General features: G+C 46.0%; 1 protein-coding gene across 1 annotated transcript in view; it reads right to left on the reverse strand.

Annotated features, from left to right (window-relative positions):
• LOC139388244 (protocadherin Fat 3) overlaps positions 1 to 22,688 on the reverse strand; it is a 334,570-nt gene that overhangs the window by 282,221 nt on the left and 29,661 nt on the right. The window contains exons 15-16 of the mRNA XM_071134792.1: positions 21,941 to 22,183; positions 20,961 to 21,095 (exon numbers count right to left, since the gene is read on the reverse strand). Of these exons, the coding sequence (XP_070990893.1) occupies positions 20,961 to 21,095; positions 21,941 to 22,183 (378 nt within the window). The remainder of the gene's footprint in view (positions 1 to 20,960; positions 21,096 to 21,940; positions 22,184 to 22,688) is intronic.

Raw genomic sequence — 22,688 nt, forward strand, 5'->3', positions numbered from 1 at the left:
AGGACAGGTGAGGAGAGAAGAGAGAGAGGACAGGTGAGGAGAGAAGAGAGACCGATTGTTGGACCGATCTGCAGCCCCTGGACAGATTCCTGCTGTACCCAGATAACCGTGTCCTACGGTCACCAACAGATCAAGGTCAACAGGAACTTAACATTATTTAGGAATACAGCATCAACTGGACAATGAACATCAACTTTCAGAAAACCAAAGTCAGGATTTTCCAGAAAAAGGTCATGAATCAGACCAGCAGACACTCCTTCAAATGAGGGAATACCGTAGTTAAACATGTACAATGGGCCAATGGGACCTCAGCAACAATCCAATTGGCTAAAGAAAAAGGGAGACACAAATAGACATGGCCGCCCAAAGAGGAGTGTCTATCTGTAACGCTTGTCGTCTGGGGAAGGAGAGGAGGACCAAGGTGCAGCGTGGTAAGTGTTCATGTTTTAAATATTTTAATGAACACTGAAAACAAAACAGTAAACAACCAACGAACAGTCCTGTAAGGTGGAACACAACACTAAACAGAAAATAACCACCCACAAAACACAATGGAAAACAGGCTACCTGAATATGGTTCTCAATCAGGGACAACGATTGACAGCTGCCTCTGATTGAGAACTATACCAGGCCAAACACAGAAATAGAAAATCATAGATAAACTAACATAGACAACCCACCCAACTCACGCCCTGACCATACTAAAACAAAAGACAAAACAAAGGAACTAAGGTCAGAACGTGACACTATCTGGTCACTGAAAGGGTAGAGACAGAGATGCACCTCCTCCTCTACTATGAGAAATACTCCCACATAAGACAATATTTTTTCAAGAAAATATCTCAATCATTTCCCAAACTTCTTACTAATTAACATAAAGCGGTGAATTATTCTGGCTGAGGGAGAAACCTGTGGTGGTTAATTGCTTTACTATCAAATGAAGAGAGACAAACTTATCAAGTCAGAATTACACTTAAACTAAATCTTTATTCACTTAATAAGGGAGCAGGTCAATACAACACACACATGTAAAGTGAATAGATTGAGTCTCTACGATAATGATGGTCATGGCTGGTCGATGACTCACGATCAAATCATTCGTTGAGAGCAAAGAGACAAAAGTACAAAGGTCTTTTATAGCCAAGATACACCCCTTACAACCTACATGACAAACAACAGATGTATAGAACGGATCACAAGGCTAAGATATAGAACAACATGATGATGGTTCCAATGTGTATTACTGTCAGTTATATACAACAACATGATGATGGTTCCACTGTGTATTACTGTCAGTTATATACAACAACATGATGATGGTTCCACTGTGTATTACTGTCAGTTATATACAACAACATGATGATGGTTCCACTGTGTATTACTGTCAGTTATATACAACAACATGATGATGGTTCCACTGTGTATTACTGTCAGTTATATACAACAACATGATGATGGTTCCGCTGTGTATTACTGTCAGTTATATACAACAACATGATGATGGTTCCACTGTGTATTACTGTCAGTTATATACAACATGATGATGGTTCCACTGTGTATTACTGTCAGTTATATACAACTACATGATGATGGTTCCACTGTGTATTACTGTCAGTTATATACAACAACATGATGGTGGTTCCACTGTGTATTACTGTCAGTTATATACAACATGATGATGGTTCCACTATGTATTACTGTCAGTTATATACAACAACATGATGATGGTTCCACTGTGTATTACTGTCAGTTATATACAACAACATGATGATGGTTCCACTATGTATTACTGTCAGTTATATACAACAACATGATGATGGTTCCACTATGTATTACTGTCAGTTATATACAACAACATGATGATGGTTCCACTGTGTATTACTGTCAGTTATATACAACATGATGATGGTTCCACTATGTATTACTGTCAGTTATATACAACAACATGGTGATAGTTCCACTGTGTATTACTGTCAGTTATAAACAACATGATGATGGTTCCACTGTGTATTACTGTCAGTTATATACAACATGATGATGGTTCCACTGTGTATTACTGTCAGTTATATACAACAACATGATGATGGTTCCACTGTGTATTACTGTCAGTTATATACAACAACATGATGATGGTTCCACTGTGTATTACTGTCAGTTATATACAACATGATGATGGTTCCACTGTGTATTACTGTCAGTTATATACAACAACATGATGATGGTTCCACTGTGTATTACTGTCAGTTATATACAACAACATGATGATGGTTCCACTGTGTATTACTGTCAGTTATATACAACATGATGATGGTTCCACTATGTATTACTGTCAGTTATATACAACAACATGATGATGGTTCCACTGTGTATTACTGTCTGTTATATACAACAACATGATGATGGTTCCACTGTGTATTACTGTCAATTATATACAACATAATGATGGTTCCACTATGTATTACTGTCAGTTATATACAACAACATGATGATGGTTCCACTGTGTATTACTGTCAGTTATATACAACATGATGATGGTTCCACTGTGTATTACTGTCAGTTATATACAACATGATGATGGTTCCACTATGTATTACTGTCAGTTATATACAACAACATGATGATGGTTCCACTGTGTATTACTGTCAGTTATATACAACAACATGATGATGGTTCCACTATGTATTACTGTCAGTTATATACAACAACATGATGATGGTTCCACTGTGTATTACTGTCAGTTATATACAACAACATGATGATGGTTCCACTGTGTATTACTGTCAGTTATATACAACAACATGATGATGGTTCCACTGTGTATTACTGTCAGTTATATACAACAACATGATGATGGTTCCACTGTGTATTACTGTCAGTTATATACAACATGATGATGGTTCCACTGTGTATTACTGTCAGTTATATACAACTACATGATGATGGTTCCACTGTGTATTACTGTCAGTTATATACAACAACATGATGGTGGTTCCACTGTGTATTACTGTCAGTTATATACAACATGATGATGGTTCCACTGTGTATTACTGTCAGTTATATACAACATGATGATGGTTCCACTGTGACAGAGTGAGACAGAGCCACAGAGACAGAGTCACAGAGACAGAGTCACAGAGACAGAGCCACAGAGACAGAGCCACAGAGAAAGAGCCACAGAGAAAGAGCCTCAGAGACAGAGCCACAGAGACAGAGCTTCAGAGACAGAGCCACAGAGACAGAGAGACAGAGTCACAGAGACAGAACCACAGAGACAAAACCACAGAGACAGAGCCACAGAGACAGAGCCACAGAGACAGAGCCACAGAGACAGAGCCTCAGAGACAGAGCCTCAGAGACAGAGCCTCAGAGACAGAGCTTCAGAGACAGAGCCACAGAGACACAGAGACAGAGCCACAGAGACAGAGCCTCAGAGACAGAGCCTCAGAGACAGAGTCACAGAGACAGAGCCTCAGAGACAGAGCTTCAGAGACAGAGTCACAGAGACAGAGCTTCAGAGACAGAGCTTCAGAGACAGAGCCACAGAGACACAGAGACAGAGCCACAGAGACAGAGCCTCAGAGACAGAGCCTCAGAGACAGAGTCACAGAGACAGAGCCTCAGAGACAGAGCTTCAGAGACAGAGTCACAGAGACAGAGCTTCAGAGACAGAGCTTCAGAGACAGAGACACAGAGACACAGAGACATAGCCACAGAGACACAGAGAGACATTTTTTGACAAGGACATATACAGAATAATACCCTTCACAATATAACCTTTACACCAATCCAAAGTGTAAACCTACACCCTGATTTTGGACAAAATGACCTAATTAGGATTTTTACTACCAAGGATTATCCAGCCAACTTTCCGACAAACCAGCAACAAGCAAAAGAAGCACAAACTGAAACATGAAAACATCCATCCAACCTGGAACTGAGTAACTGAAACCTTCAGTCTGAAGCTACTTCGAAAGCCTTGAATGAAAACAACATGCCAATACATCTCTAGATATTTAACTTTATAAAGACTGAATGCTAAGTTAAAAGGCTACCAAGCTTGGAAAGAACAGACCCAGCAGCAACATTAATTAGCACTTAAGTGTAAAGTGAGAGGTGTGAAGCCCCTGGGCCCAAACATGGCAGCACCCCCCCCCCCCCCCCCCCCCCCCACCCAAATGCAGAGGCCTCTTTGGCCCCCCCGTTCCATGGCTTCCCTCTGTGCAGTAGTCACCACAGTACAGTACCCTTTGGATATGAAAAATGACAAGGCACAGAAAGAGTACAAATAGAAACTCCTCATGGACAATCTGGAGACACTTTTTGCTGACTGCAACAACAATGGGAACGTAAGCAACCTATTCATCTGTCACACGGACCTTCCCTGGGCATGGCACACCGCTATAAGAGCACACTACCCCTCTTTTTAAGAGAGAAGGTGTTGGCGGGACATCAGAACACTGGAAAACGAGGACCCTCAGACGCCCTCTGTCAACCTGTACAAATATAGAACCGTGTTGGAGGGCCACTTCAAACATTTGCAAAAGGACTTCCACAGAATCAAAAGAGAGAGCACGGCAGGAGAAGCTTTCTCTTGGTGACAACTCCCCAAGCGAGTCTGATCACACCTCTTCAAAACTGTCCTGCAGACGAGGAGAGTCACCCCCCCCCCCCCCCAACAGCACTGAACACACCCAGGTCCCAAAACTGCACTGCTCCTCCATCATTGAGAGGGATATATTCACAGAGCTGGAGAGAGACATGGTGGAGCTCAGAGAGACGTGGTGGAGCTCAGAGAGCTGGAGAGAGACGTGGTGGAGCTCAGAGAGCTGGAGAGAGACATGGTGGAGCTCAGAGAGCTGGTGAGAGACGTGGTGGAGCTCAGAGAGCTGGAGAGAGACGTGGTGGAGCTCAGAGAGTTGGAGAGAGACGTGGTGGAGCTCAGAGAGCTGGAGAGAGACGTGGTGGAGCTCAGAGAGCTGGAGAGAGACGTGGTGGAGCTCAGAGAGCTGGAGAGAGACGTGGTGGAGCTCAGAGAGCTGGAGAGAGACGTGGTGGAGCTCAGAGAGCTGGAGAGAGACGTGGTGGAGCTCAGAGAGCTGGAGAGAGACGTGGTGGAGCTCAGAGAGTTGGAGAGAGACATGGTGGAGCTCAGAGAGCTGGAGAGAGACATGGTGGAGCTTAGAGAGCTGGAGAGAGACGTTGTGGAGCTCAGAGAGCTGGAGAGAGACGTGGTGGAGCTCAGAGAGCTGGAGAGAGACGTGGTGGAGCTCAGAGAGACATGGTGGAGCTCAGAGAGCTGGAGAGAGACATGGTGGAGCTCAGAGAGCTGGAGAGAGACATGGTGGAGCTCAGAGAGCTGGAGAGAGACATGGTGGAGCTCAGAGAGCTGGAGAGAGACGTGGTGGAGCTCAGAGAGCTGGAGAGAGACGTGGTGGAGCTCCGAGAGCTGGTGAGAGACGTGGTGGAGCTCAGAGAGCTGGAGAGAGACGTGGTGGAGCTCAGAGAGTTGGAGAGAGACGTGGTGGAGCTCAGAGAGCTGGAGAGAGACGTGGTGGAGCTCAGAGAGCTGGAGAGAGACGTGGTGGAGCTCAGAGAGCTGGAGAGAGACGTGGTGGAGCTCAGAGAGCTGGAGAGAGACGTGGTGGAGCTCAGAGAGCTGGAGAGAGACGTGGTGGAGCTCAGAGAGCTGGAGAGAGACGTGGTGGAGCTCAGAGAGTTGGAGAGAGACATGGTGGAGCTCAGAGAGCTGGAGAGAGACATGGTGGAGCTTAGAGAGCTGGAGAGAGACGTTGTGGAGCTCAGAGAGCTGGAGAGAGACGTGGTGGAGCTCAGAGAGCTGGAGAGAGACGTGGTGGAGCTCAGAGAGACATGGTGGAGCTCAGAGAGCTGGAGAGAGACATGGAGGAGCTCAGAGAGCTGGAGAGAGACATGGTGGAGCTCAGAGAGCTGGAGAGAGACATGGTGGAGCTCAGAGAGCTGGAGAGAGACGTGGTGGAGCTCAGAGAGCTGGAGAGAGACGTGGTGGAGCTCCGAGAGCTGGATAGAGACGTGGTGGAGCTCAGAGAGCAGGATAGAGACGTGGTGGAGCTCAGAGAGCAGGAGAGAGACGTGGTGGAGCTCAGAGAGCAGGAGAGAGACGTGGTGGATCTCAGAGAGCTGGAGATAGATGTGGTGGAGCTCAGAGAGCTGGAGAGAGACATGGTGGAGCTCAGAGAGCTGGAGAGAGACATGGTGGAGCTCAGAGAGCTGGAGAGAGACATGGTGGAGCTCAGAGAGCTGGAGAGAGACATGGTGGAGCTCAGAGAGCTGGAGAGAGACGTGGTGGAGCTCAGAGAGCTGGAGAGAGACATGGTGGAGCTCAGAGAGCTGGAGAGAGACATGGTGGAGCTCAGAGAGCTGGAGAGAGACATGGTGGAGCTCAGAGAGCTGGAGAGAGACATGGTGGAGCTCAGAGAGCTGGAGAGAGACATGGTGGAGCTCAGAGAGCTGGAGAGAGACGTGGTGGAGCTCAGAGAGCTGGAGAGAGACGTGGTGGAGCTCAGAGAGCTGGAGAGAGACGTGGTGGAGCTCAGAGAGCTGGAGATAGACGTGGTGGAGCTCAGAGAGCTGGAGAGAGACGTGGTGGATCTCAGAGAGCTGGAGATAGACGTGGTGGAGCTCAGAGAGCTGGAGAGAGACATGGTGGAGCTCAGAGAGACATGGTGGAGCTCAGAGAGACATGGTGGAGCTCAGAGAGCTGGAGAGAGACGTGGTGGAGCTCAGAGAGCTGGAGAGAGACATGGTGGAGCTCAGAGAGCTGGAGAGAGACGTGGTGGAGCTCAGAGAGCTGGAGAGAGACATGGTGGAGCTCAGAGAGCTGGAGAGAGACGTGGTGGAGCTCAGAGAGCTAGTCCACATAATCCAAACAGAACAGACACACAAAACGGACCAGCACAACACCCCCCCCTACAGTACCCAGAGGGCTGAAGGGGGAGATAGACAGCCTTCTGGGAGAGCAGGCTGCACTCCAGTCTGAGGTGAAAGAACTTGAGGAGAGAGAGGAACACAGCCCAGCTAACAGAGGAACACACAGCCCAGCTAACAGAGGAACACACAGCCCAGCTAACAGAGGACCACACAGCCCAGCTAACAGAGGACCACACAGCCCAGCTAACAGAGGACCACACAGCCCAGCTACCAGAGGACCACACAGCCCAGCTAACAGAGGACCACACAGCCCAGCTAACAGAGGACCACACAGCCCAGCTAACAGAGGACCACACAGCCCAGCTAACAGAGGACCACACAGCCCAGCTAACAGAGGACCACACAGCCCAGCTAACAGAGGACCACACAGCCCAGCTAACATAGGACCACACAGCCCAGCTAACATAGGAACACCCCTGTCAGCTCCACGGGTAGCCCTCCTAACAACACCCCCACTCCCACTGAGGACACACCAAAGCCAGCGATTGCGCTCCTCATTGACTCAAATGGAAAAATACATTGATTGGAAGAAACTTTTGTCAAAAACACTCTGGTGTTCAAACACCCTGGAGCTGCTGTCTGAGGACCAACTAGGGTCCCCCAGCCATATCATAATTAATACAAGCACAATGATGTGCTCTGTGCTCTGAACTGATCTGAAAAGAGCATTCACTCGTGGGCTACCCCAGCCAATAGAATTCTACTTCCATTGCGCTCTGGCTATGCCTACAACAAAATCACAGACCTCAATCTTGCAAAGTTATATGGGTTTTGGTTTGATGCATTGAAAAGGGGCTGATAAAATATTGATTCGATCACAGAAAAAACATTGATCTGTATGAAAAACTAATGGGGTCGAACTCAATGACGTTCAATCTCTTGCATCTTTGCGCGGTAGTCCTGGAGGAAGTGAGCGGCAGTCCTGGAGGAAGTGAGCGGCAGTCCTGGAGGAAGCGAGCGGCAGTCCTGGAGGAAGTGAGAGGCAGTCCTGGAGGAAGCGAGCGGCAGTCCTGGAGGAAGTGAGCGGCAGTCCTGGAGGAAGTGAGAGGCAGTCCTGGAGGAAGCGAGCGGTAGTCCTGGAGGAACTGAGTAGCAGTCTTGGAGGAAGTGAGAGGCAATCCTGGAGGAAGTGCATGGTAGCGCATGCGCGCAGCTTAGAGTGAACATTGCTGTAGACTACTTTATCACCAACCCATAGTCTCTCTGAGTGTTCCCAGTCAGCCCAACCAATCAGATCACAGAAAAATCACAGCCTACTTGAACAGAGCAATAATCAACCATGAGACATCAAAGTCAAAGGAACAAAATAATATTAAGAAATGCTGGGGTGGCAGGTAGACTAGTGGTTAGAGTGGAGGGGCGGCAGGTAGCCTAGTGGTTAGAGCAGGTAGCCTAGTGGTTAGAGCAGGTAGCCTAGTGGTTAGAGTGGAGGCGCGGCAGGTAGCCTAGTGGTTAGAGCAGGTAGCCTAGTGGTTAGAGTGGAGGGGCGGCAGGTAGCCTAGTGGTTAGAGTGGAGGGGCGGCAGGTAGCCTAGTGGTTAGAGCAGGTAGCTTAGTGGTTAGAGTGGAGGGGTGGCAGGTATCCTAGTGGTTAGAGTGGAGGGGCGGCAGGTAGCCTAGTGGTTAGAGTGGAGGGGTGGCAGGTAGCCTAGTGGTTAGAGTGGAGGGGCGGCAGGTAGCCTAGTGGTTAGAATGGAGGGGCGGCAAGTGGCCTAGTGGTTAGAGTGGAGGGGCGGCAGGTAGCCTAGTGGTTAGAGTGGAGGGGCGGCAGGTAGCCTCGTGGTTAGAGGGGAGGGGCGGCAGGTAGACTAGTGGTTAGAGTGGAGGGACGGCAGGTAGCCTAGTGGTTAGAGTGGAGGGGCGGCAGGCAGCCTAGTGGTTAGAGTGGAGGGGCGGCAGGCAGCCTAGTGGTTAGAGTGGAGGGGCGGCAGGTAGCCTAGTGGTTAGAGCAGGTAGCCTAGTGGTTAGAGTGGAGGGGTGGCAGGTAGCCTCGTGGTTAGAGGGGAGGGGCGGCAGGTAGACTAGTGGTTAGAGTGGAGGGACGGCAGGTAGCCTAGTGGTTAGAGTGGAGGGGCGGCAGGCAGCCTAGTGGGTAGAGTGGAGGGGCGGCAGGTAGCCTAATGGTTAGAGGGTTGGACTAGTAACCTGAAGGTTGCAAGATTGAATCCCTGAGCTGACAAGGTAAAAATCTTCTGTTCTGGCAGTTAACCCCACTGTTCCAAGGTCGTCATTGAAAATAAGAATTTGTTCTTAACGGATTTGCCTAGTTAAGTAAAGATAACATTTACAAAATGATGAAGACTGATGCAAAGTGGTGTAGAAAAATACCAAAAAACTACAAACGTTTCACTGCGATAGTGCAGGTGTAAAGTTGGCAGAATAAAGCCTAAATAGTATATTTGACCTCGGATGAAGAATGCATAAACCTGAGAAAGAAATGGAGAAACATATCCAACCAAAAAAACAGAAGACCTTCACTATGGTGAAACACTAAAACAGAAATACACAAAGAAAGAACGAGGAACAGCATGTCCTGGAGGAAGTGAGAGGCAGTCCTGGAGGAAGTGAGAGGCAGTCTTGGAGGAAGTGAGAGGCAGTCCTGGAGGAAGTGAGAGGCAGTCCTGGAGGAAGTGAGCGGCAGTCCTGGAGGAAGTGAGAGGCAGTCCTGGAGGAAGTGAGAGGCAGTCCTGGAGGAAGTGAGAGGCAGTCCTGGAGGAAGTGAGAGGCAGTCCTGGAGGAAGTGAGAGGCAGTCCTGGAGGAAGTGAGAGGCAGTCCTGGAGGAAGTGCATGGTAGCGATCCATAGAATCAAACCACTTCTGGGAAAACTGGAACTCCAACCTTTTCAGCTATATAACAAACCATGAGCAAAAGCATATACATGATGATTTACTAAACATAGAATCAACTATTAAAGACTACCAGAACCCACTGGATTCTACAATTACATTGAATGAACTACAGGGCAAAACACAAACCCTCCAACCCCCCCAAAAAATGTGTGGTGTTGATGGTATACGAAATTATAAAATGTACAGACCACAAATTCAAATGGGCTATTCTTAAACTCTTCAACATCATCCTCAGCTTTGGTATCTTCCCTAATATTTGGAACCAAGGTCTGATCACCAAAATCAATAAAAGTGTTTGACCCCAATAATTACCGTAGAATTTGCGTCAACAGCAATCTCTGAAAAATCCTCTGCAGTATCGTCAACAGCAATCTCTGAAAAATCCTCTGCAGTATCATCAACAGCAATCTCTGATAAATCCTCTGCAGCATCATCAACAGCAGACTCTGATACATCCTCTGCAGCATCATCAACAGCAGACTCTGATACATCCTCTGCAGCATCATCAACAGCAATCTCTGATACATCCTCTGCAGCATCATCAACAGCAATCTCTGATACATCCTCTGCAGCATCATCAACAGCAGACTCCAACATTACCCCAGTCAAAACAATGTTCTGGGCAAATGTCAAAATGACCAAAATAAAGTACGACAGACCACGTATTCACCCTGCACACCTTTATTGACAAACCAACAAACCAAATCAAAAGCAAAGTCTTCTCATGCTTTGTTGATTTCAAAAAAAGCCTTTGACTTAATTTGGCATGAGAGTCTGCTATACAAATTAATGGAAAGCGGTGTTGGGGAAAAAACTAATTACATTATAAAATATATGTACACAAACAACAAGTGTACAGTTAAAATGAGCAATAAACACACAGATTTCATTCCTCAGGGCTGTTCTGTGAAACAGGGATGCAGCTTGAGCCCCACCCTCTTCAACATTCATATCAATGAATTGGTGAGGGCACTAGAACAGTCTGCAGCACCCGGCCTCACCCTACTAGAATCTGAAGTCTAATGTCTACTGTTTGCTTCTGTCACCAACCAGGAATGGCCTACCGCAGCACCTAGATCTTCTGTACAGATTCTGTCAGACCTGGGCCCTGACAGTAAATCTCAGTAAGACAAAAATAATGGTGTTATATAAAAAGCCCATTAGCCAAGACAACAAATACATATTCCATCTAGACACCGTTCCCCTAGAGCACAAACATAATTATACCTACCTTGACCTAAACATCAGCACCAGAGGTAACTTCCACAAAACTGTGAACGATCCAAAAGACAAGGAAGAAGGGCCTTCTATGCCATCAAAAGGAACACAAAATTCAACATCCCAATTTGGATCTGGCAAAAAAATATTCAATCAGTTATCAAACCCATTGTCCTCTATAGTTGCGGGGTTTTGGGTCCACTCACCAACTAAGAATTCCCTAAATCCCTAAAAGAGCTGTTAAATTCTACAACCAGGGCCTCCCGGGTGGCGCAGTGGTTAAGGGCGCTGTACTGCAGCGCCAGCTGTGCCATCAGAGTCCTGGGTTCGCGCCCAGGCTCTGTCGTAACCGGCCGCGACCGGGAGGTCCGTGGGGCGACGCACAATTGGCCTAGCGTCGCCCGGGTTAGGGAGGGCTTGGTCGGTAGGGGTGTTCTTGTCTCATCGCGCACCAGCGACTCCTGTGGCGGGCTGGGCGCAGTGTACGCTAACCAAGGTGGCCAGGTGCACGGTGTTTCCTCCGGCGCATTGGTGCGGCTGGCTTCCGGGTTGGATGTGCGCTGTGTTAAAGAAGCAGCGGCTTGTTTGGTTGTGTATCGGAGGACGCATGACTTTCAACCTTCGTCTCTCCCGAGCCCGTACGGGAGTTGTAGCGATGAGACAAGATAGTAGCTACTACAACAATTGGATACTACGAAATTGGGGAGAAAAAGGGGTAAAATTTTTTAAAAAATTAAAAAAATAACATAAAATTCTACAACCACCTGAAAGGAAGTGATGTCCACACATTCCACCGTAAAGCCCTCACCTACAGAGAGATGAACCTGGAGAAGAGCCCCCTCAGCCAGCTGGTTCTGGGGCTCTGTTCACAAACACAAACAGACCTCACAGAGCCTCAGGACAGAAACACATTTAAATCAAACCAAATTATGAGAAAACAAAAAGATAACTATGACAAACTGGAAAAAAAACAGATACAATTGCAATGCTATCTGGCCCTAAACAGTGGCAGAATACCTGACCACTGTGACTGACCCCAAATTAAGGAAATCCTTGACTATGTACAGACTCAGTGATTATAGCCCTGCTATTGAGAGGCCGCCATAGGCAAACCTGGCTCTCAAGAGAAGACAGGCTACAAAACGAGGGCACATATAGTAAAACACACCCTTCGTAAGGCTGCTGGCCCAGACAGCATCCCTAGTCACGTCCTCAAAGCATGTGCAGACCAGCTGGCTAGTGTGTCTATGAACATATCACCTCCACCTTACCTGACACCCTAGACCCACTTCAGGTTGCATACCGTCCCAATATATCCACAGACGACACAATCGCCATCACACTGCATACTTCCTTATCCCACCTGGACAAGAGGAATACCTATGTAAGAATGCTGTTCATCAACTACAGCTCAGCATTCAACACCATAGTACCCTCCAAACTCATCATTAAGTTGGAGGCCCTGTGTCTCAACCCCACTCTGTGCAACTGGGTCCTGGACTTTCTGACGAGCTGCCCCCAGGTGGTGAAGGTAGGAAACAACATCTCCACCCCGCTGATCCTCAACACTGGGGCCCCACAAGGGTGCGTTCTGAGCCCTCTCCTGTACTCCCTGTTCACCCACGACTGCGTGGCCATGCACGCCTCCAACTCAATCATCAAGTTTGCAGATGACACTACAGTGGTAGGCTTGATTACCAACAACGACGAGACGGCCTACAGGGGGGAGGTGAGGGCCCTCGGAGTGTGGTGTCAGGAAAATAACCTCACACTCAACGTCAACAAAACAAAGGAGATGATCGTGGACTTCAGGAAACAGCAGAGGGAGCACCCCCCTATCCACATCGATGGAACAGTAGTGGAGAGGGTAGTAAGTTTTAAGTTCCTCGGCGTACACATCACGGACAAACTGAAATGGTCCACCCACACAGACAGCGTTGTGAAGAAGGCGCAGCAGCACCTCTTCAACCTCAGGAGGCTGAAGAAATTCGGCTTGTCACCAAAAGCCCTACGTACGGCAACTGTACCGTCCTCATCCGCAGGGCTCACCAGAGGGTGGTGCGGTCTGCACAACGCATCACCGGGGGCAAACTACCTGCCCTCCAGGACACCTACACCACCCGATGTCACAGGAAGGCCAAAAAGATCATCAAGGACATCAACCACCCGAGCCACTGCCTGTTCACCCCGCTATCATCCAGAAGACAAGGTCAGTACTGGTGCATCAAAGCAGGGACCGAGAGACTGAAAAACAGCTTCAGACTGTTAAACAGCCATCACTAACTCAGAGAGGCTGCTGCCTACATTGAGACCGAATCACTGGCCACTTTAATAAATGGATCACGAGTCACATAAATAATGCCACTTTAACAATGTTTACATATATTTCATTACTCATGTCACGTGTATATACTGTATTTTATATTATCTACTGCACCTTGCTGCTCGGCCATCTCGCTCATCCATATACTTATATAGTTGTTGGGGAATTGTTAGATTACTTGTTAGATATTACTGCATTGTCGGAAATAGAAGCACAAGCATTTCACTACACTCGCATTAACATCTGCTAACCATGTGTATGTGACAAATAAAATTAGATTTGATTTGAGGTGGAAACTGAGCTACACCTCCTAACCTCCTGCAAAATGTATAAGACACATGAAAAGGGCAACCAGTACAGCACCACAGCACCACAGCACCAGACCAGGCCAGCCTCAGGACAGCACAACCAGCCACAGCACAGCTCAACCAGTTCAAACCCACCTAAACTCAGCCCAGCTCTACACTATGCACTGACAACAGTCCACACCTACAGTGCATTGACTTTTACTATGTTACGGCCTTATTCTAAAATGTATTAAAAAGTGTTTTTACTTCATCAATCTACACACAGTACCCCATAATGACATCACAGTACCCCGTAATGACATCACAGTACCCCGTAATGACATCACAGTACCCCATAATGACATCACAGTACCCCATAATGACATCACAGTACCCCATAATGACATCACAGTACCCCATAATGACATCACAATACCCCATAATGACATCACAGTACCCCATAATGACATCACAATACCCCATAATGACATCACAATACCCCATAATGACATCACAGTACCCCATAATGACATCACAATACCCCATAATGACATCACAATACCCCATAATGACATCACAATATCCCATAATGACAAAGCAAAAAACTGATTTTTTTGAATTTTTTGCAAATGTAACACAAATCAATACCCCAGTTGCATATTCCAAAAAGCAGCATCAAAAGCAAATCTGAGAAAACCAAAGAAATGCAACATCAGAAACTTAAAAAAAAAATGTTTCTGAAAAATGGTTTGATAAGGAATGTAAAAAGAAGGAAGGAATGTAAAAACAATTAGAAAACACCTAAATCAAATGTCAAATGAAAACGATAAGCAGCAAAACAACCAAGAGCTACGAACACTTTGAAACAGTATAAATATACACTGAAACGCAAGAAACTGAATTATACCAACAAGACACTTGATGAAATTGAAAACGCAATTGACACAAAATCAGTTCTGGGACATGTGGAACAATTTAAAACACAACAAAGCAATAATACAAGATGGAGGAATTTTATCTACACAAAAGTATTGCACATAAAGACCAAACAATAACTACAGTTGAAGTCAGAAGTTTACATACACAACAGAGAGGTTAGAGTCATTAAAACTTGTTTTTTTCAACCACTACATGGCAGACCAATCCAAACTCATCTCTCGGAATGTCCAGCCCACTCAGTATCTCAGCCAATCATGGCTAGCGGGAAGGTTGCTGTCGTTTCCTGTAGTGAAACCAACTAGGCTGGGGTTTATTATGGATCTCCATTAGTTCCTGTCAAGGCAGCAGCTACTCTTCCTGGGGTCCAGCAAAATTAAGGCAGTTAGAATTTTTTTTAAACATTACAATACATTCACATCAGATTTTACAACACATTACGTGTGCGTCCTCAGGCCCCTACTCCACTACCACATATCTAAAACATAAAATCCATGTGCACATGTGCTATCATAGTATGCTATCATGTGTGTAGGTGTGTCTGTGCCTGTGTGTGTCTCTTCACAGTCCCCGCTGTTCCATGAGGTGTATTTTTATCTGTTTTTAAATCTGATTCTCCTGCTGCATCAGTTACCTGATGTGGAATAGAGTTCCATGTAGTCATGGCTCTATGTAGTACTGTGGAATAGAGTTCCATGTAGTCATGGCTCTATGTAGTACTGTGGAATAGAGTTCCATGTAGTCATGGCTCTATGTAGTACTGTGGAATAGAGTTCCATGTAGTCATGGCTCTATGTAGTACTGTGGAATAGAGTTCCATGTAGTCATGGCTCTATGTAGTACTGTTCTCCTCCCATAGTCTGTTCTGGACTTGGGGACTGTGAAGACACCTGTGGTGGCATGTCTTGTGGGGTATGCATGGGTGTCTGAGCTGTGTGTTAGTAGTTTAAACAGACCTCTGGTGGCATGTCTTGTGGGGTAGTCATGGGTGTCTGAGCTGTGTGTTAGTAGTTTAAACAGACCTCTGGTGGCATGTCTTGTGGGGTATGCATGGGTGTCTGAGCTGTGAGATAGTAGTTTAAACAGACAGCTTGGTGCATTCAGCTTGTCAACACTCCTTAGAAAAACAGTCTCTCCTCCACGTGGAGTCAGTTTCTCCTCCACGTTGAGCCTTGAGAGATTGACATGCATATTATTAATGTTAGCTCTATGTGTACATCCGAGGGCCAGCCGTGCTGCTCTGTTCTGAGACAATTGTAATTTACGTCTTTGTAGTTTCTTTAGTGGCTGATGTGTATAGTGTTGAGTCATCCGCATACATAGACACACTGGCTTTACTCAAAGCATCAGTAAAGATTTGAAAAAGAAAGGGGCCTAGACAGCTGCCCTGGGGAATTCCTGATTCTACCTGGATTATGTTGGAGAGGCTTCCCTTAAAGAACACCCTCTGTGTTCTGTTAGACAAGTAACTCTTTATCCACAATATAGCAGGGGGTGTAAAGCCAGAACACACACGTTTTTCAAGCAGCAGACTATGATCGATAATGTCAAAAGCAGCACTGAAGTCTAACAAAACAGCCCCCCACAATCTTTTTATCATCAATTTCTCTCAGCCAATCATCAGTCATTTCTGTAAGTGCCGTGCTTGTTGAATGTGTCGTGGAAATTCTTACACTCAAAGTCAATCTTAAATTAATCACTGTTTATTTGTCTGTGCGCTGGAGAGGTTCCAACCAACTCAGTGCACCATAGTGAACGTCTGTCAGGAGCTCTGCCTGGGCAGACCTAGCAGTTGTCTCATATACACAGACAAGTTATATTTGCATGATTTAGCATAATTCATTAATCATTTCCATTTTGTTTCATTAACTTCTTGACCATACTTGAGACGCAGACGTCTCAAGTATGCCCCTGGAAATGCAAATGCGCTACGCTAAATGCTAAATGTACTCGTTACAACTCAATCTTTGATCAAAATTCACAAGCAGGGTATTGAATTAAAGCTACACTCGTTGTGAACCTAGCCAGCAAGTCAGATTTTTAAAATGCTTTTCGGCGAAAGCATGAGAAGCTATTATCTGATAGCATGCACCCCCCAAAATGCCAGCACGACACGTAAACAACAGATTTTGCGGTAGCCGGCGCTACCCAAAACGCAGAAATAAAATATAAAACATTCATTACCTTTGACGAGCTTCTTTCTTGGCACTCCTATATGCCCCATAAACATCACTATTGGGTCTTTTTTTCGTTTAAATCGGTCCATATATACCCAAAATAGCTTTGTATGGCAGCTGTGTCATTCAGAAAAAAACATCGTTTTTAAACGCTGCGTAATTTTTTTAAATTAAAAAAGTCGACGATAAACTTTCACAAAACACTTCGAAATCCTTTTGTAATCCAACTTTAGGTATTAGTAAACGTTTATAATCTATCAAAATGATTACAGGGCGATGTATTTTCAATAGGTCTTCACTTGCAAAACAATGGCTGATAATGTCTTCATCAACTACATCCGGGTCAAGACTGGGAAAATGGATGCCAGATAGATGGATTTTCCAACAATTAATTCAATTGAAAATGAGGACAATGGCCATCGTGTGGAATTTGTATGAATTGCAGGCAGGTCGATATTAAATTCTGTTCTCTTTTAACAACTCGTGGAAGTGACTTATGGAAATTATTTTTAGCTTTCAGAGAGCAGTTTTTCTTGCGTTTTTCAATGAAACACACGATCTGTTATAGTCACAGCCGTGATTTAACCAGTTTTATAAACTTCAGAGTGTTTTCTATCCACACATACTAATCATATGCATATACTATATTCCTGGCATGAGTAGCAGGACGCTGAAAAGTTGCGCGATTTTTAACAGAATTTTCGAAAAAGGAGGGGGTAGTAATGTGGCAGACCAATATCTCACGAGGCTTCTTCTCCCTAACCTGAGACCTTGAAACTGAACTTGCAAGAACAGAGAAATTAGTTTTAAGAAAAGCACAAACATTAAAATCAAATTACAAATTCCCTATGCTGAAGTATGCTGAAAGTCTGTTGTCAATTTGTTTACTGTAAAATAACATTGTATCTGGTCAAACACTATTTTTTCCAGAAGTTTACTAAGGGTTGGTAACAGGCTGATTGGTCGGCTATTTAAACCAGTTAAGGAGGTTTTACTGTTCTTAGGTAGCGGAGGGACTATAGCTTCCCTCCAGGCCTGAGGACACAAGCTCTCTAGTAGGCTTAAAATGTAAGATGTGGCAAAATCGTTTGTTATTATCCTAAAACAAATTCTATCCAGATTGTCAGACCCCGGTGGCTAGTTGGGAATATCAATGGGTTTTGTGATGAATGAGACATCTCAGTGAATGATGGAGCAGAGTTTGCCTTTTTGCCCTAAATGTCATTTAAGGTGGACCAGCAGCGTCTGGTTGCTCCTCATTACACACCACAGACCAGCAGCGTCTGGTTGCTCCTCATTACACACCACAGACCAGCAGCGTCTGGTTGCTCCTCATTACACACCACGGACCAACAGCGTCTGGTTGTTCCCCATTACACACCACAGACCAGCAGCGTCTGGTTGCTCCTCATTACACACCACAGACCAGCAGCGTCTGGTTGCTCCTCATTACACACCACAGACCAGCAGCGTCTGGTTGCTCCTCATTACACACCATGGACCAGTAGCGTCTGGTTGCTCCTCATTACACACCACAGACCAGCAGCGTCTGGTTGCTCCTCATTACACACCACAGACCAGCAGCGTCTGGTTGCTCCTCATTACACACCACAGACCAGCAGCGTCTGGTTGCTCCTCATTCCACACCACAGACCAGCAGCGTCTGGTTGTTCCCCGTTACACACCACAGACCAGCAGCGTCTGGTTGTTCCCCATTACACACCACAGACCAGCAGCGTCTGGTTGTTCCCCATTACACACCATGGACCAGCTGCGTCTGGTTGTTCCCCAGTACACACCATGGACCAACAGCGTCTGGTTGTTCCCCGTTACACACCACAGACCAGCAAGCGTCTGGTTGTTCCCCATTACACACCACAGACCAGCAAGCGTCTGGTTGTTCCCCATTACACACCATGGACCAACAGCGTCTGGTTGTTCCCCGTTACACACCACAGACCAGCAGCGTCTGGTTGCTCCTCATTAAACACCACAGACCAGCAGCGTCTGGTTGCTCCTCATTACACACCACAGACCAGCAGCGTCTGGTTGCTCCTCATTACACACCACAGACCAGCAGCGTCTGGTTGCTCCTCATTAGACACACCACAGACCAGCAGCGTCTGGTTGGTCCTCATTAGACACACCACAGACCAGCAGCGTCTGGTTGTTCCCCATTACACACCACAGACCAGCAGCGTCTGGTTGTTCCCCATTACACACCATGGACCAGCTGCGTCTGGTTGTTCCCCATTACACACCAAAGACCAGCAGCGTCTGGTTGCTCCTCATTACACACCACAGACCAGCAGCGTCTGGTTGTTCCCCATTACACACCATGGACCAGCTGCGTCTGGTTGTTCCCCATTACACACCACAGACCAGCAGCGTCTGGTTGTTCCCCATTACACACCATGGACCAGCTGCGTCTGGTTGTTCCCCATTACACACCACAGACCAGCAGTGTCTGGTTTCTCCTCATTACACACCACAGACCAGCAGTGTCTGGTTGCTCCCCATTACACACCACAGACCAGCAGCTTCTGGTTGCTCCTCATTACACACCACAGACCAACAGTGTCTGGTTGGTCCTCATTACACACCACAGACCAGCAGCGTCTGGTTGCTCCTCATTACACACCACAGACCAGCAGCATCTGGTTGCTCCTCATTACACACCACAGACCAGCAGCGTCTGGTTGGTCCTCATTACACACCACAGACCAGCAGCGTCTGGTTGTTCCTCATTACACACCACAGACCAGCAGCGTCTGGTTGCTCCTCATTACACACCACAGACCAGCAGCATCTGGTTGCTCCTCATTACACACCACAGACCAGCAGCGTCTGGTTGCTCCTCATTACACACCACAGACCAGCAGCTTCTGGTTGTTCCTCGTTACACACCACAGACCAGCAGCGTCTGGTTGCTCCTCATTACACACCACAGACCAGCAGCGTCTGGTTGTTCCTCTTACACACCACGGACCAACAAATATGATTTACATCAACAACATATGAACCACTACAAAACATGTGTGACCTCTTATTAGGACCAGCTTTTGCAACATTTCATAGATATTGTACTATTATACAGTGATCACTACATCCACTAGATCTGCTTTAAAGCAAATATCTGAAGCATTCATTAAGATGTGACCAATACATGTTGATGATTTCATTTCTGTGCTGTTTGTAACTACCCTGGTAGGTTGACTGATAGCCTGTACTGGTTCAGGTTGAGTGACCAACTGCCTGATTATCTCTACTCTGTCATAGATACGAAGCAGAGACAGATCAAGTACAGGCTGAGTGACCAACTGCCTGATAATCTCTACTCTGTCAGAGATACGAAGCAGAGACAGATCAAGTACAGGCTGAGTGACCAACTGCCTGATAATCTCTACTCTGTCAGAGATACGAAGCAGAGACAGATCAAGTACAGGCTGAGTGACCACCAACTGGCAATAGAAACCGGCAGACATAAAAAGACATGGCTACCCAAAGAGGAGCGTGTATGTGGTCACTGCACGACAGGGGAGGTAGAAACAGAAATGCACTTTCTCCTTTAGTATGAGAAATATTCTTCACCAAGAGATACATTATTTGCAGAAATGAATACATTTATTCACAATTGTATCTTATGAAACCCAGAGGAAGAACATGAAACAATCTTGGACGAAAGAACAACGGCTCCTACTGAAGCCACATATGTATTTTACTGCCACAGCCTGAGGGACACTGAATAATAACATCTGCATAGTAAGCAGTAACTTACCTATTATTATTATTGTTGTGATTATCATTCCATATAGTAGTGGTATGGGTAGTAGGGGTGATGGTAAGGATAGCAGTTTAATGATGGCGGTTGATGACGGTAGATGTAGTACTGATGTAACAGTGAGGATGACTGTATAGTTATGGTGAGTAGTCGTAGAGATATCTGAGGTATAAATGATACTAGTGGTAATGGTGGTACAGTTGAAGGCTACAAATTGTATTTCATGCCTATAAAGCAATCTGAATTTTAAAGCGAGAGAGAGAAGGGAGAGGTGAGGAGAGAGGGGGGGGGGGTGTTAGTGTGTGTGGGGTGAGGTAGGTGTGTGTGAGTGAGGTGGGGAGGCGGCTGTTACGCCTGTCTGTCTGTCTGTCTGTCTGTCTGTCTGTCTGTGTGTCTGTGTGTGTGTGTGTGTGTGTGTGTACCTCTATGTCCAGGTAAGATAGAGAGCGTAGGATAGGTGTCCCTCTGTCCTCGGCCACTACAGTCAGGTTGTAGATCTGCTGTCTCTCATAGTCCAGCCTCTTCCCCACCCTCACTGCGCCGCTCACTGCATCCACCTAGATATACAATAACATAGAATACAGTACTAGATTAGACCCACCCTCACTGTGCCGCTCACTGCATCCACCTAGATATACAATAACATAGAATACAGTACTAGATTAGACCCACCCTCACTGTGCCAATCACTGCATCCACCTAGATATACAATAACATAAACTAGATTAGACCCCTCACCCGCTCTCCACTAGTATACAATAACATAGCAGTACTAGATTAGACCCACCCTCACTGCACCGCTCACCGCACTGCATCCACCTAGATATACAATAACATAGACTCACTGCATCACCTAGATATACAACAACATAGAATAGAGTATTAGATTAGACTCTCTAGATTAGACCCACCCTCACTGTGCCAATCACTGCATCCACCTAGATATACAATAACATAAACTAGATTAGACCCACCCTCACTGTGCCGCTCACCGCATCCACCTAGATATACAATAACATAGAATACAGTACTAGATTAGACCCACCCTCACTGCACCGCTCACCGCATCCACCTAGATATACAATAACATAGAATACAGTACTAGATTAGACCCACCCTCACTGTGCCGCTCACCTAATCCACCTAGATATACAACAACATAGAATAGAGTACTAGATTAGACCCACCATATCTGCGCCACTCACTGCATCCACCTAGATATACAACAACATAGAATAGAGTATTAGATTAGACCCACCATCTCTGCACTACTCACTGCATCCAGCTAGATATAGAATAACAGAGATGTAATCACACACATGATGTATTTCCCTAGCTACAAGCTGCAGGACTACAGCATAAGCAACACACAGCAACGTACAGACATAGATACGTCTCCCACCTCGAAGATGCCGTTTCCGTCATTGGCCAGAGCGTAGGAGACCTGTCCCCCCAGTCCGAGGTCTGAATCCTGGGTCTGCAGCCAGGCGATGACTGCCCCTAGTGGCAGGTCCTCCAGGACACGGGCGCTGTAGCTCCCAGGGACGAACAGCGGGGGGCAGTCATTAACGTCCTCTAGTGTAATACTCAGAGTTGTCACCTTGAACCGCTGGGTCCCTCTCTCCGCCTTATCCCTGGCCTCCACCTTAAATCACAACAGTCAATAAATCAATGAATGAATTAATCATATTTATTTCATGAAACCATTTTTATATCAGCAGTTGCATGTATTGTTGTGCTCAGATTGGAAAAAGGCAACTCTATATGTATTTTAAGTATGTTCAATAAAATGCATAATTCATTCATTCATGCATGCATTCATTCATTCAATTATCCATCCATCCGTTTATCCATTCATCTATCTATCCATCCATCCATTCAATTATCCATCCATCCATCCATTCATTCAATTATCCATCCATCCATCCATTCATTCAATTATCCATCCATCCATTCAGCCATCCATCCATTAAATTATCCATCCATCCATCCATCCATTCATTCATTCAATTATCCATCCATCCATTTATCCATCCATCCATCCAATTATCCATCCATCCATCCATTCATCCATCCATCCATTTATCCATCCATTTATCCATCCCTCTGTTTATCAATCCATCCATCCGTTTATCCATCCATCCATCCAT

Source organism: Oncorhynchus clarkii, chromosome 29, assembly GCF_045791955.1.
Source record: "Oncorhynchus clarkii lewisi isolate Uvic-CL-2024 chromosome 29, UVic_Ocla_1.0, whole genome shotgun sequence".
Classification (NCBI taxonomy): Eukaryota; Metazoa; Chordata; class Actinopteri; order Salmoniformes; family Salmonidae; genus Oncorhynchus; species Oncorhynchus clarkii.